General features: G+C 42.4%; 1 protein-coding gene across 1 annotated transcript; it reads right to left on the bottom strand.

Annotated features, from left to right (window-relative positions):
* Window positions 1-3,513: 3,513 nt before the first annotated feature.
* LOC109981577 (solute carrier family 2, facilitated glucose transporter member 1-like) lies at window positions 3,514-15,004 on the bottom strand. Its single transcript, XM_029276703.2, has 10 exons — window positions 14,789-15,004; window positions 13,097-13,189; window positions 10,571-10,731; window positions 10,245-10,485; window positions 7,597-7,759; window positions 7,245-7,432; window positions 7,002-7,106; window positions 6,804-6,905; window positions 6,519-6,722; window positions 3,514-5,623 (listed from the first exon to the last, which is right to left on the bottom strand). Exons 1-10 carry the CDS (start codon window positions 14,804-14,806, stop codon window positions 5,417-5,419), a joined length of 1,482 nt encoding a protein of 493 aa, XP_029132536.2. The 5' UTR covers window positions 14,807-15,004; the 3' UTR covers window positions 3,514-5,416.
* Between the last annotated feature and the right edge of the window lie 198 nt (window positions 15,005-15,202).

Below are 15,202 nucleotides of genomic sequence, written 5' to 3'. Positions count from 1 at the left end.
GAGCATCTTTTATTCTTCAGTTTTTGTGGCTGTGGGTCAGTGGTAGAGTCGTTTTTTTTTTTTTACCTAAAGCCTGAAGGAGTGTCATTAGTTTTGCAGGTATTTGGTCACAAATCAAACCATTGACCAGATGTTGGCACTAGAACAAAAAGTCAGAGTATTTCTTTTTTATTTTTAAGATTTATTCTTTTGCTTTTTGTGCCTTTATTCGGGAGATAGGAGAGAGAAAGTGGGGAATGACGTGGGAAAAGAGCCACAGGCTGGATTTGAACCTGGGTTGCCCGCTTGGAGGACTACAGCCTCTGCACTAACAACTGCGCAACCAGCACCCTATAAAGTCAGATTATTTCAAACGTTATTTAGATTCATCCGGGTGCACCCGCTGAAATGTCCGGGCCCCTGAAAGACCCAGTGAACAGGCTCTCCCAGATTCAGATGTTAAAGGTGACATATCCTCCTCCTCTTCAGTTTAAGTAAGTCTCAGAGCTCCTTCTGTGTGAAGTTTCTTGTTCTAAATCCACTCTGATCCTGTATTTGATCATGTCTATAAACCCCTCTATTTCAGCCCTGCTCAGAACAGGCTGTTTCTGTGTCTGTACCTTTCAATATGTAAATGAGCTGTGTCTGACCACGCCCCCTCTCTGGAAGGGCTTGGTGTCTCGGTGCTTTCTCGCTCCATGTCCTATTGTTTACGGTGAGAAGGCAGACTCAGAGGGCAGAACAAACACCTAGCTGTGGGAATGTCACACACCTGGGGAGGGGTTACTGCCCTTTGTGATGTCATTAAGGGAAACTCTTCAAACGGCCTGTTTGAGCACACATTTTCTGAAAAGTGGAGCAGGCAAAAGACAGAGAGGATGGACTTTTCTCATCATTGGGGGGTTTGTAAACAGACTAGAGACACATTAGTGTTAGAGAAACATGGTGAGGTGTGTTTAGCAGAATATGGAACCTCTAAATCAATGTATGCACATTCAGTCAGTACTGTTAGCATTAGCCTCCTTGCTAACATTCGCTCCCATCAGCCTTTGGAGCTGATTGAAAAAAATTTGTTTACAAGCTCTTGTTTGGGTCAAACACCCAAGCCAGCTCCCTCCTTTTCTTCTTTCTTTTCTGGCATCCTCACTCTGTGCACGTCCTGGAATGGCTTTACTCATTTCGACATACCTGGCATCGCAGTTCAGTTTCACTGGGCTAGATCACGTCGGTAACGTTACAACAACAACAAAAGAGGCTCATGTCATTTTAAGAAGAGGGGGTTTTACATTTTGAAACAGGCTACAGTTAAAAGGTAAAGGTGTGTTTTTCTGTGTACTCTGAAACGTGGTCATTGTTGCTTAATATTAAGACTGACCATGTTTTTATTTTTTACACTAACCTCCAAGGACTCTCCCCATGTGACCGGGCCCCGAGAAAACTTTCACCTTTATCTCATAGATGGGAATAAGGGTGAAAGTTGAATTCAGGGGAACATGAAAATGTGTGGAGTTATTGAGACATATAACTGAAAACTACAGTCAGAAACATTGTGGCTGCCTTTCTATCTCTAAAATACGCTCCTACATGTTTTCCAAGTTCATTACAGCATAGGCTCATTGTGTACGGAGCAACATGATGCCACTCTCTCGGCGTTGCTCTCGCTCCTGCAACATTTCATCAGCCAAACTATTTTCTGCACGCAGATATTGGCAGAGCCTCCAGCCCTGTGACTCACGCCGAACACAAGCTCCTACATTCAAGGTCGGCGACCAGACAAACTGTGGTTCAGTTTGTAGTCAGAAAGAGAAAACAGAATTATTCTTCATGTCAAACACGCGGTCATTATCTATCATTCATATGCATTCTTCTTTTATTATTGCGTCTGCAGTAAAGCTCCTGTTGTTTTGAATTAAAGCGACTTGACTTGACATTTAGGTGAAAGTTCAGCAGTGCCATAAAAGTTGCTTCAGGTTGGTTGAACTCCGAACAGGATCGCACGGACTGAAATGCCAACAAGAACTTGTAAACAAACTTTTTTCAATCAGCTCCAAAGGCTGATGGGAGCGAATGTTAGCAAGGAGGCTAATGCTAACAGTACTAACTGAATGTGCATACATTGATTTAGAGGTTCCATATTCTGCTAAATACACTTCACCATGTTCCTCTAGCACTAATATGTGTCTCCACTCAATCTACAAACCCCCCCAATGATGAGAAAAGACCATCCTCTCCATCTTCTGCCTGCTCCACTTTTCAGAAAATGTGTGCTCAAACAGGCCGTTTGGAGATTTTCCCTTCATGACATCACAAAGGGCAGTAGCCCCTCCCCCAGGTGGGTGACACTCCTACAGCTAGGTGTTTGTTCTGCCCTCTGAGTCTGCCTTCTCACCGTAAACAATAGGACATGGAGCGAGAAAGACAGAGTACACCCAAGCCCTTCCAGAGAGGGGGCGTGGTCAGACACCGCTCATTTACATTTAAGGCAAAAAAAGGAATAAAAATGTTGTTGAGCCATTCTGTGAAAAGGTTTACTTTGGGCCTTTTATGCCTGTTTTGAGAGATAGGACGGTTGATAGGACAGATTCAAAAATCTGGGAGAAAGAGAGAGTGGGGAATGACATTCACAAGTCGGATTTGAACCCGGGCTGCCCGCTTGGAAGACTATAGCCGCTGCACATGGGACTCGCGCACTAACCACTGGCCCACCAACACTGCAGAGGATCAAGTTTTAAAGATCTGTGCAACTTTGTTTGAAATAATCAAATTGGACCACTTTGAGATATGGCATGGACTTAAGAAAAGATGATTTACCCCTCCACCAGTAGCACCATCACTAGACGCTCTACCGAAGAGGTGGTTGTGTTTGGTATCGCTGTCCCCTCACCTTGACTGCTCCTCTGTCACACAAGCGTAGGCTGGTAAAAAAAAAAAAAAAACACCAGCAGCAAACAGCTGTGAGATGCAGAAACTAAAACTTATCTAAGGGATAGTTTTCTGAAGCACGTGTTCGTTTTCATGTAGATTAAAGAGCTGAAAGCTTTATTAAACTGTACCTATGTGCCCAAGATTGAGGCTGTTTTAATGCCTGATCTGAGACGTGTGCTCCCTCTAGTGGCCATTCTGCAGTATTGCAAGGCGTGCCTTTTTAGCTGCACATTCACTGCCAATGTTTAAACAGTTCATGTACGCTTGCAGCCGTTTCAAACAGTTTGTCTGAGATTTGTGAAGTGACACCAAAGGGAAGAAACACAGAGACCAAATAGACAGCTAGGTAATCAGACACAGGTGAGACTAATAACACACAGGTGAGGGCAATCAAAAAGGGCGGGAAACCACAATGGGGCACGCACGCATGATACACACGGGCAAGAACTTCAAAATAAAACAGGAAATACTTTAAACTCAACTCAGGAAATACACAAAGGAAACAGAAACACAAGGATACAAGTTACAAAATAAAACAATCATCACAACTAGGCAACAGAATCCTGAATAAACAAACTATACAAAGGTCAATCATGACATCAGCCAGGGAGGAGGGGGAGGGAATGCAATTACCAATTATTTTTTTTAATCATATTTTATTTCCTAAAACCAGACACTGTACAGTTTAACTTTAGGACACAAGGATTTTGGTAACAAACACATGAAACCACAGTTCATTTATCCTGTAAACTTTAGCAGCTCGATAAATCTTCTTATGGACGAGAAATTAAAACGATCGGTTTCAGTGCAGCTGCAAACTCTCGCAGAAAAATCAGAATATACACAAAGTTCAGCCTTACAGTATTTTTTTTGTTTTTGTATAAAATATTGTTCCTTTTAAAAAATATGCATGAGTTAGAATGGTCAAAAAGAAAAACAGTCGGTGGTATGTTGAGGTTTAATTTAAGTAATTATCACCTTCAAAAAGAGTGTAGGGGAGAAGCAGATAATACCCCCACCCAGAGTCTAGGACTCCTATGTCATACCAGTCAGCTGACACCAGTCCATTATTCTCCTACAGCTGTTGAGCCTCAACCCTAAATTCTTCTCTCTCTTACAATCATCCCCATATCCCACATCCCTCGACCTTTATCCCAAAACCCTTGACCCTTACCCCCTATCCCACATCCCTCGACCTTTATCCCAAAACCCTTGACCCTTACCCCCTATCCCACATCCCTCGACCTTTATCCCAAAATGCTTGACCCTTACCCCCTATCCCACATCCCTCGACCTTTATCCCAAAACGCTTGACCCTTACCCCCCTCCATTCATCCCTCAACCCTGACCTTCATCCCTCTATTGCACATCCCAAGACACTTACCTCATCCGTTCATCCCTTATCCCTCCATTGTTACCCTCATCCCTTCATCATCCCTTGACCCCACATCTCTCAAGCCTAATCCTCATTTCATCCCACATCCCTGGACCCTTACCCTACCCTCATCCCCTTCATCCATCCACCCCTCATAATCTTCCCATCATCAAACCTCACTCATCATTTCTATCTCTGCCATCCATATTAAAATATTTTTTTTCAAATCAATACCGTTCTTGGCGTGGTCTTAGTGTTAGTGAAGAATACACTTATCTAAAAAATCAATACATGACAAGTTTGACTCTGAATCAAGTCGCCCTTCACGTCTTAACGTCTCATCTTAATAAGAAGTTAGAAGTCAACTTTACATCCAAATGTAGTGCAAATCGTTTTTCCATCAACTCCTGTTTTGAAATATAAGTTGTCTCAACTCATGCTTCAACTTCTGTATAGAAGCTTCAATGACTAAATGAAATAATGAAAAATATTTACAGTCGAAAACCCACCACGAACTCACTCTCAGATGACAAACTCACTTTCAGGAGCAGTGTGTGAGATTTAGTGACATCTAGTGGTGGGGGTTGCAAATTGCAACCAACTAAAGCCCTGACTCCCCCCCAACATACCCATTCTCCAATCCTTTCCCACCATGTAGAAACTTTTTTTTGCCCTTAAATGCAACAAAAGGCTGTTGCTGAAAGATGGCGCTGCAACTTTGCTGACTCCCTAAAAGACGCTAAATACATCAGTGCAAGGTAATAAAAACACAACAACTCTTAATTTATGGGATAAAACACAAATAAAAACATGATTATATAAACATTTCTGCAGATCGATCCCTGGTTCTTTCATGCTTGACAACTTAAAAAAGCTATGGGTACCATTCTTGCTGCCATGGTAGAGGCAGAGATCATAATTCCTAGACTACAGACTGATCCCATATTTACTAACACCGATAACCTCAGTCAGGTCATCCATCTTTTTTTTTACAGTCCATGTGAAGTCTAAAGCTTGTATGTAACACTCTAATATTGGCGTACACACATGTGAAACATGACAGTAATGCTCTAAAAGTTTACCCCAGGCGTGAAACGTAGCTTCACTGCACAAGAGTGTGTTTTCAGAGACAGGTTTTCAGAGGTCGGGGTCCTCCCCCCGCAGGGTGTTAAACTCTTCAGGAGCAGAGTATTTGTCAGCACCGTGACCCGCCGACTGACGGAAACCGGCTGAGATCTCGTCAAAGGTTCGGCCCTTCGTCTCGGGCACCTTGAAGTAGGTGAAGACGAAGAAGCCGAGAAGCAGGACTGTGAAGATGATGAAGACGTACGGGCCACAGAGCAGCTACAGGGATGAAATGTGAAGGGAAAAAAAAAGTGGTGCATCATATTCACAAGGCAGCAATGTACCTTGGAGGTAACGCTCAGGGAGGGAAGCTGAAATTCTGTTATGATGTTGTACTGCTTTGTTAACGGTTGCAAATAATCAGAGAAATCTGTATTATGTCGGCACATCAACGATTGATTAGCAAAAAAAAAGCCAACAGTATTGATAATCTGAAGGGACCTGTGCCTCTGGATTTGCAATAACCATGGCCTGTTCAGTTGCTGATTGACACAAAGCCATTAAGTGTTAACATTTTGTCAGTTTCCCTATGAGTATACAACTTGGAGCAATGCAACATTAGAATTGAAATTTAGTCTCCAAACCAGGAGCATTCATTAAAGACTTTATATGTGATTTATGTGTATATCCTCTGAAAATAACTCTGTGAGTAATGACTGTCTACAATGGGTGTAACACCCGAGTCCCACTGTCTGTGATGCTTTCAGAGTTTTCCGAGTCCTATCTTCAGTTTGTTTACATTGCCGGTATGGCGGCCGGCTGACTCCTCCCCTCACGTATAAAAGTTGTTTAATTGAGGGACTAGAGAAAAGAAGAATAACATACTGTACTCCCTGCTTAACTGTGTTTCTAGATCACGCTCATTTCAGGTAAATTTACATGCAGTGTGACGATACAAGCATAATAAAGATTGCTAGCATTAGCATGCTAACACAACAATGCAGTGCAAGTTGTTTTGGTTTCATGCTGGTGCTCAAGGGCGACACCTGCTGGATCAAAAAATCGCATATAAAGCCTTTAAAGGGGTACCAAGTAGTTATGGTAAGTGGCATTTCTGCACTGGAGATAAACTCAAGATTAACAGCAATATAGTTTTGGATCAAGGCTGTCTCACCTCAACATACTGGAAGCCCATTCCCACCATGAAGTTGGCAGACCAGTTGGAGAAACCGGCAACTGCAATGGCCGCAGGCCGTGGACCCTGGCTGAAGAGCTCGGCCACGATGAACCACGGGATTGGCCCGGGGCCGATTTCAAAGAAGGCTACAAAGCTAAAGATGGCCACGATGCTGATGTAGGACATCCAGCTGAAGTGGTCCTGATGAGCACAACAAAGCAAACATGTTCAGTCACTTCAGTCTTGGGAGCCGTGCAATAACGGGTGATCTCAGATACTTACCAACAGCGCCATAGCAACGGTTAGAAAAACTGCAGAGATCGCCATTCCCATCAAACCGATGAGGTGAAGAGGTCTCCTGCCCATTCGCTCCACCACAAACAACTGCACAGAGCAGATTGTGACTTGTTACAAAATGAACTGTTTCCCACATCCTGGAGTTAACCATCTGTTATTCATAAAGGTTAGTTATAGACTTACAGAAACCACAGTGAAGGCCACGTTCACCAATCCTGCGCCGATGGTTGCATAGACCGGCTGGGACACACCTGCTCGATGGAAGATCCCAGTCGAATAGTAAAACACCTGAGGGGGATGACATAACAACGAGAGATTGTGGAAGTGTGTTCATGGGCTCTGTGTTTTCAGACTACATAAGAACATGCCTCGACTCGCCGATTGTTAGCAAGTTTGTAAGAAGGACTTTTTGGTCCTTTGACTTACAGCGTTGATACCAGACAGCTGCTGGGAGAGCTGCAACATGATGGCGACAAAGATGGGCTGGCGGTACGATGGGGAACGGAACAACTCGAGGATGGTCACCTTTTTCTCCCTCATCATCTGCTGGCTCTCCTCCTTCATCTCATGCATGTCCTCACTCACCTCATCGGTCCCCCGCAGCTTCACCAGGACTGCAAGACACACAAGTACAAGTTACGTCGACATCAGAATGAAACAGGATTTACTTGTACAGTAAAGCTGAGGGTGCAAGGTGGGGTTGAAGTATGTGAAAAGAGAGATGATGTATGAAGTTGTTTTGTGAAATGTGTGCTAAATGTGTGTATGAGTATCTCACTGCTGCGGGCTTTGCTCTCCTCGTTGCAGTTGATGAGGAGGTATCTGGGGCTCTCGGGGCAGAGGGGAAGCAGGATGCACTGCAGCACGGCCGGCAGCAAAGTGATGCTCAACAGAACGGGCCACAAGGTGGAGTTACCCATGACCCCTTCAATCCCAAGGACCTACATGAACAAACACACACAACATGTTGTACAACACGAACATTACAATGGGAGAAGTCGGTCCCTTTAACATCTTTATTTAGGTCCATGCAGATAAGAAACAAGGTTCTGGACAAGCCTGTTTAATCTTGCTTCAATTGGTGCTTACCCTAAAGTCAAAATCAAAAACCAGAAACTTGGTAATGGCCGTAAAGAGGTGACAAAGAATGACTTTTACAATGGTCTTTAAACAAAAAATAATGTTTGACAAGTGTTGTTGCAAAGTTGAAAGCTTTACAAGCACACAATAATCTAATTACGACCAATTATCAGACTAAGGCTTTACTGAAATTAAGTTGTTGACATCGGACGCTTTTACGCACTCACTTTAAGTACAGCACTGTTGTGGACAGAAGGTGTAATCCTTAGAGACGGACCAGTTGTGTCCACACCAATCAAGTCACACTTTTTACTATTCACAAAATGTAGTTACTGCAAACTATGCATAAAAAACATAAATAAAAACAACGTGATTGCACTAAGCAAAAGTCTGGACAGTCTGCAGGAAGAAAACACCACCAATGCAAGACCACTTCCAATGAAGACTACATGAAGTGCATCATGTATAAGCAAGGTGCCTTGTTGGATAGATCATATGCAAATGCACGGCATAGATTTTTGAGCGTATAAAAGAGGCTTTGTGTCTTTTTGTCCTCTGAGCAGTAGTTCTGCTTCTGTGACCTGACAGTAGGAGCTCAAACTCACTCAGCAGGGAGAGATCAGGACAATTGGATATAGCCTTGGCCTTCCGCACGACCTTCTTAAATCCACAGTTTGTGTCTCGGAATAATAAAATCTGCTTCTTATTATGTCTCTGCCTTAGTTTCCTTTGCAGTGATCAGTGGATCTAGATATATTAAGAGAATATCTTTGTAGAATACCAATCAAATCATTGACTCGCTAAATTGGAAAACCTGAAATGATCCCTGAAACTTTACCCAGTGTTAATCCGTCACCCTAAATTCTACCCGATGGTTACCTTACATGTTAGGGATTTAACAGTCGTTGGTCTTTGTCAACCCTGTCTGGTGGCAGCTTATCAAAAATGGCACACTCAAAATAAAGAAATAACAGAAAACAGACGCCTATCAGAAGTTGCACTTGAGCTCCATCTCCTCGGTTATCTGCTTCCTGATTTTAAAAAAAGCTTCTCAAATGTTTCCAACTGTCAGCAGGAGACCTTTAGATCCAAGACTTATTTGAAGTAACACAGGATGATCTTTGCTCTTCTGATCTGCAACAGGATTTATCCCCCTCCCTGGAGTTTCGCCATTGTCTGGTGGCAAACACTGTGGACCAAAATGAACATTGGCCAATCCCAAAGTCTCTGGTCCCATCTTGGCAGATTGGTAGGTAATCCATTGGTTTGCTGTATCTTCAGCCTAAACGGTAATTGCCATTGCAGTGAAGGTGCAATCTCATGCTGCAGAAACTAATTCAGATTTGTTTGTTTGCTTGCTGCCAACTCAGGTACATCCAGGATTGAAACAGTCCAATTCTATTCACACAAAAAAACTATCATCAAAATCAACAATGTGTTCTTGTAGGTTCAGTGCATCTTAATGGATAGCGTTAATTAATTGTTGGATGTGTCTGCAGTGCTCTTCAGTGCACTGACTTGACCATAACACTCATCGATACATGAACTGTGTACCAACCTTTCAATGTCTAAAACAGTAGCTTTCATTTCTTTTATTTTTGTTACAAGAAAAACTCAAAGTGGGCCAACTGGTTGTTGCATTTGGTGTAGCCATTGTCGCGCTTTAGCCAGCTGCACCAAATGCAACCAAAATGAGGTAACGATGAATTTTCTCTCCCTGGATGAGAGCTATTTAGGCAACTTTGGAAGTCCTGCAAGAAAACATTGGTACATTCATTTCTGCTTTTAATGAGGTGTAATTACTCTCACTTCTGACAGAAAAAAACTCATAGTGGCCTCATTATTGGTGGCCTTTTCTGCAGCATTTATGATAAGGGTCCATTTTCTTGCTATCTCAAGCTGGCTGAATCAGAGACAAATCTTTGGGATGCTTGGGTAACTGCATTTTTTTGATTGGGCTTTGAGGGGGGAATTGGTTGGTTGATAACTACCCTTGGTCCACCACTACAATTTGTAGGAAAAGGACAGGGTAATTGGTAATCACCAGTCAAGTTTGCAGGAATAAAGAAAGGTGGTAATGAGACCAAAACTGTTTTACAAACCAGGCCGGGCGTAGCCGCTTGGTTAAACCAATATGTCCCCACTTGGAGATGTTGGCGAGGAACTTTCTATGGTAGCATCACCATCCAAAGTCCATTAAGCTATTAAATGTGACACCAGAACAGAATACTAAAGAAAGGCTTCATTGTCATTTTACATCACAATATATGGATCTTTTTTTTTTCTAAAGCAACTGGCGTTTGAAAGTAAAGAGGTTAATCAAGTTTCAAGAGATCTTGAACTCACCTGCGCCAGGAGAATGCCGATCACAACACCAAGCTGATGTAGAGTGCCTAATGCTCCACGCAGAGATGTGGGTGAGATTTCCTCAACGTAGAGGGGCACAAATCCAGTGGACAGGCCGGAGTACAGGCCAATGATGAAACGTCCAATGATGAGCATCTCAAAGGAACAGGCCAGTTTGGAGAACCCCATAAATGCAGCAGCAATAAAGGCAAGGACGTTGGCCATGAGCATGGAGTTCTTCCTTTAGAGATAATAAAAACATCATTGGTTGTTTTTTTTTTAGGAGAAGGCGTGGTTGAAAATGTTAGTGATATGAAGACTCATACCTGCCGAAGCGGTTGACAAAGAGTCCAACAGAGAAGGAGCCGAGCATTCCTCCCACAGAGAAGATGGCCACCGAGAGCGACCACAGAGCTGTTAAAGTGGTCTGAGAGATGTCCTCTGAAAACCTGCTGTGCCACGTCTCATTGTAGAAGTTCTCAATGATCTAAAACACAGAATAAAACACAATACCCTCAATGTGTGTGAGAGCAAGACTCTACATCTTACAATGACAGCTGACCAATCTGTCCACCACTTTGCTCAAAAAGAATAATGTTCAACATCTACAGACTTCTTTGTTATTAATTCTCATAGGACCATCCTCATCAGCACCAGGTGCAAGTTAGATGGCCAGTTAGCAATTTCTCTAATGTGCAACAAAGTCTTCCAATTTATCATATGGTAAAGTTTGGCGTGTTTATGTAGAACAAAGAGGTTGAATATTTGTGTAATAATATTTTGATTAAAGTTTCTTCAACATTCCCAAATGTAGTTTTTTTAAAGTTACTCCAAATTTTGAAGCATGTAAAAAAATACTTATTTGGAAAAAATAAACCAGCTGAAACGCTTTAAGATATGGGGAACGCCACATTGCATACATGACAACAAAATCAGGCAAAACTGCAAAAGTCTTTTTAAAATCCTTCGAAAAATTGGAGACAAGCAAACAATTTCTAAAAAGTATTTTGAATAGAGTTAGAGAGTCAACAAAGTCAGCTTGTAAGGTGAAAACCAACGCTGATTGGCTTTTTCCAAAACAGCTTTGCACTAATTTGCTGCTCGAATGGAGAAAAAGCTGATTTAAAATTGCTGATTAAAAATGTTGTGTTACTTTGTCTAAGTAAAGAACTCCACATTACCTTTGCCTGCTTGTTTAAAGTGTGCTTAGCGACCTTATCTCTGCCTGATCATTATATTTATACACAGTTTGGAACAGCTGTTGTTTGCAGTGGTCGATCGCAGCATGCACAATATGCTTAACTGCTCTGATAACCTTGAGCTCCTTTATCCTTAATGCGTCCTACAAACTGTTGCGTTATCTCATTAACCCACTCCGTGTCATTTCAAGTTTCTGTCAGACCACCGTCAGATGCAGTTGACAGGCTCAGAGGCTTCCCAGTGGCCTTAAAGGCTGAGATTAACATCCGAAACACAAGCCGGTGTCACGCAAAGTTGTTGGCATCCCAGAACACAAACTCTCCTCCTCCGTCTCACTGGTGGAGAACAACATCGATTTTCCTCCCAAAATTAACAGTTGAGTTCAATTCATTCACACTCACACAAAGTCCCCTAACTCTTCATCCAGCACGATCCAGATGAGAGGAGCTCTAATTGATCGACACATTCAAATGCTCTGTCAGATTGAGTTATAATTGTGCGCTCTCTGGAGATAAGCTTTGTATTAGGGGTTTTTCATCCTGGATTTAACCTCTCAGGCAATATCCTTTGAGCTGCTGTACCTCCTCTTCTTGTTGGAGGTTTTTGGGGCTGAATGCAGGAAGTTAGAAATCCTGAAGACACTGTAGACTTGAAGCTGAAAATGACCCCAAACTGCACTGCATGTTTTGGGTGAAAAATACATTGAGCTACTTTCTTTGCAGATGATTCAATTTATTACCAAAGTGATAAAGTCAAAGATGATTGTTTTTTTAATAAAGGTAGAATTGAAATAGTTTTACAATTTGGGCATTAAACTTGAGCTTTTTGTCGCTTAGAGTTACTACAACGCTTGATAGCCAATGGACCTGTTTGGTTGGTTTGCCAGATATAGGCTGTGTGACTCCGGCTCTGATCCGAGTGCCCTTGACCTAAAATTCCGGTTCATTTGATCAGAATCAGAATCAGAATCGGGGTTTATTGCCAAGTACATTTACACATACAAGGAATTTGACTTGGTGTATTGGTGCTAAACAATTAACAAGGAAATAAAGCAGAACTAGCAACAACTTAAATAATACAGTATAAGAAGCTATTACAATATTATAAAATAGAATTTAAAAATGTAAAATATAAAATATATTGATCACAAACGTACCGTACTCGTACCATACTCAGGTACGATTTATGTGTACTCGAGTACAGTCTGCAGGAGATGTAAACACAACCGTATATGACGTAACTCTAAACGGCTCCTGTAGCCTCAAAAACTGTCATGTCTGTGCAGCACTGGCTCGTTTCAAACTCTGAGCTGCAAGGTACATGTGGAAGTAGGAAGAGGGTCGATGTTGGCGTCTCAGAAATAACAGCCTGCGAGTGGTTTCCATGGTTGTTTCTGCTTTTTTGCAGATTTGCAAACCAACTATGTGCATACTGCCACCTGTTGTATCGGACAAGTGTAATCAGGCACAGAACGATGATACCAATGTAAATGCATTCCAGTGGGGGAGGGGGTGGAGGGAGCAATCGTGTATGAAATGTGAAGTTTGGGACTGATCCTCTCAAACAAGAAGGTCTGAATAACTTCTTCGAAAGGGAATGGATTCAGGGTGAAGTCATAGAGTTTAGAGTCTCTCTCACAACAAATTACTCACGATCTGAGGAGCATTGATGACACCTGTGTTGTAGCCAAACTGTAGAGAGCCAATCACAGCCGTCCCCACAGCCATCATCAGCTGGGGTGTCACCTGGGGGTTATGGAAGAGAAACACAGATTATGTTCAGCAGGAAATCACATATCTGCATTACATCACACAACAGATCTTAATGAAAACAAATCAGCAATGGAGTCCAGGAAGAATTACTCCAAGGGGACAAAGCAGCGTGCGTATCATATCCATAGACTGTAAATATTAATGTTTGATGCCCGAGTGATGTCGCCCGTCTGTTCCTGCAGGGGGCGCTGGAGTCCCATCGATGGTGATCTCCATGCTGGAAATGCTGTCTCAGTCTAACTTTCAGTCAACCTAACGACAGGCTGAGAGCTGGAGCTGAGGCGGGTTTTAAACCTCCTGACAAACCGTTAGATGGCGCCCACCTGTCAATCAGGTCAGCTACACGCCTTATTGTGAATAACTCTTATCCTTCATCAAATCAAAACTGATGAGTCATCAAAACATTCACCCCCCCGTACAGTGTGTGTCGATCGAGACATGAGCTAATCACACCTATTTGTTTTTTTCAACCAGGCTGTAAACATGTTAATCTCTGCTGTAAAAACAGGCTTTTTAGAATGGGTGTGTATGTGACTTCCTGTGCTTCTGCAGCCAGCCTCTAGTGGATACTCGAGGAACTGCAAGGTTTTTGCACTTCAGCATCGGCTTCACTTTTAAACACCAGAGGTTAGAGCTTGATCGTATCGTATCCTATCTCATCCTATATCGTATCGTGTTGTATCATTTAGTATCATATATCATATGATGTCACATCATGAACAATGTGGATTCAGGAACCATCCATTCCTGCATTTCAGCTTCAGAAAGTAAACAAATGGTCTGTCACAAATCTACTACTGGTAGGACCGCTCGATGGAAACATCCTCACACAGAAAACTTAAAAACACTTTCCAGAGGTTTTTATGTTTGCAAACACAAGACAGAGAACCTCTCACTCAAACAATTAGTAACCCAAACGAACCCTCATGTTCATCTGCTGCATTCAAATTAAACTCCTTTACTGAAGCACATCTTCAAATGTGGACTAACATTGTTATGCAACCTTCAACATACTGGGGCTCAATCCCCCCCCCCCCTTTCACTGCATCATGTTCATGAACCCTATTGTCCCTTAGTGCAAACAGAAGACACCTGCAAAGACTACATGCATTTAAAGAGCACCAAAGACATTCCTCACTTGTATTGCAAACACTTAAAAGTGAATATTTAAGATTTTCTATGAAATACTAAATTTAAGTTACTTGACTTTTGTTTTTATTCTATTGTTTTATATTTATTGCCATGCACCAAAACACTAAAACACTAAAACAGATCCCTCTTTTGTGTAAAACTACATCATGTGTGATTTTATTTTTACTTTTTGCTTCATCTTTGTGAATTAGCAGAGGTCATCAAATGTCAGTTGCCGGTTTCCTGACGCTGCAGAATTGGTGACTTTAAAGCGTTAACCTGTGTCGAGCTGACAGAACTTCCCATAAAACACAAGTTGCATGTGATTTAAAAAAGTGCCACAGTGAGTGCTTCTGTGTGCTCTGCAGTGAAAAATATTGCTTTGAGCGTGATCGTCTAAGTGCGTGACAGTCCTGTATGGCTCACTCGGCATGCAGTTACCTTGCCGCTGCACTCCATCCCGGCCTCCTGGATCACTCACAAACTCCAGACTTCACCTTCACACTGAGAAATAAATCCGGCAGGTTTTTTTTTCTAGTAATCTGTCTGCTTCGCTCGGTTCTATTTTCTACGTCGTCATGATGCTATCTGCACTTTCTTTCATTCCAGCTTCAATGTAAACAGATCTTTCTCAGTTTCTCCCTCCATTCACCTGCGGCCGCGGTAAGCAGCTTAGTGACGTCAACGCTAAGTGGATCTTAATGAGCTGGCGTGCATCCAGAGCATCCAGAGGAGCGCTACAATCTCTGCTGCTGATTGGCTGAGAGGCACACACAGCAACATGGACACGTGTAATGTCCGATGATAATACATTGACAGATTATTACTGGATATGGATCAGATATGGGAACCTTC

This window comes from Labrus bergylta, chromosome 12, assembly GCF_963930695.1.
Source record: "Labrus bergylta chromosome 12, fLabBer1.1, whole genome shotgun sequence".
NCBI lineage: Eukaryota > Metazoa > Chordata > Actinopteri > Labriformes > Labridae > Labrus > Labrus bergylta.
Note: the sequence above shows the minus strand (reverse complement) of the source record. Positions and strands in the feature narration are given on the sequence as shown.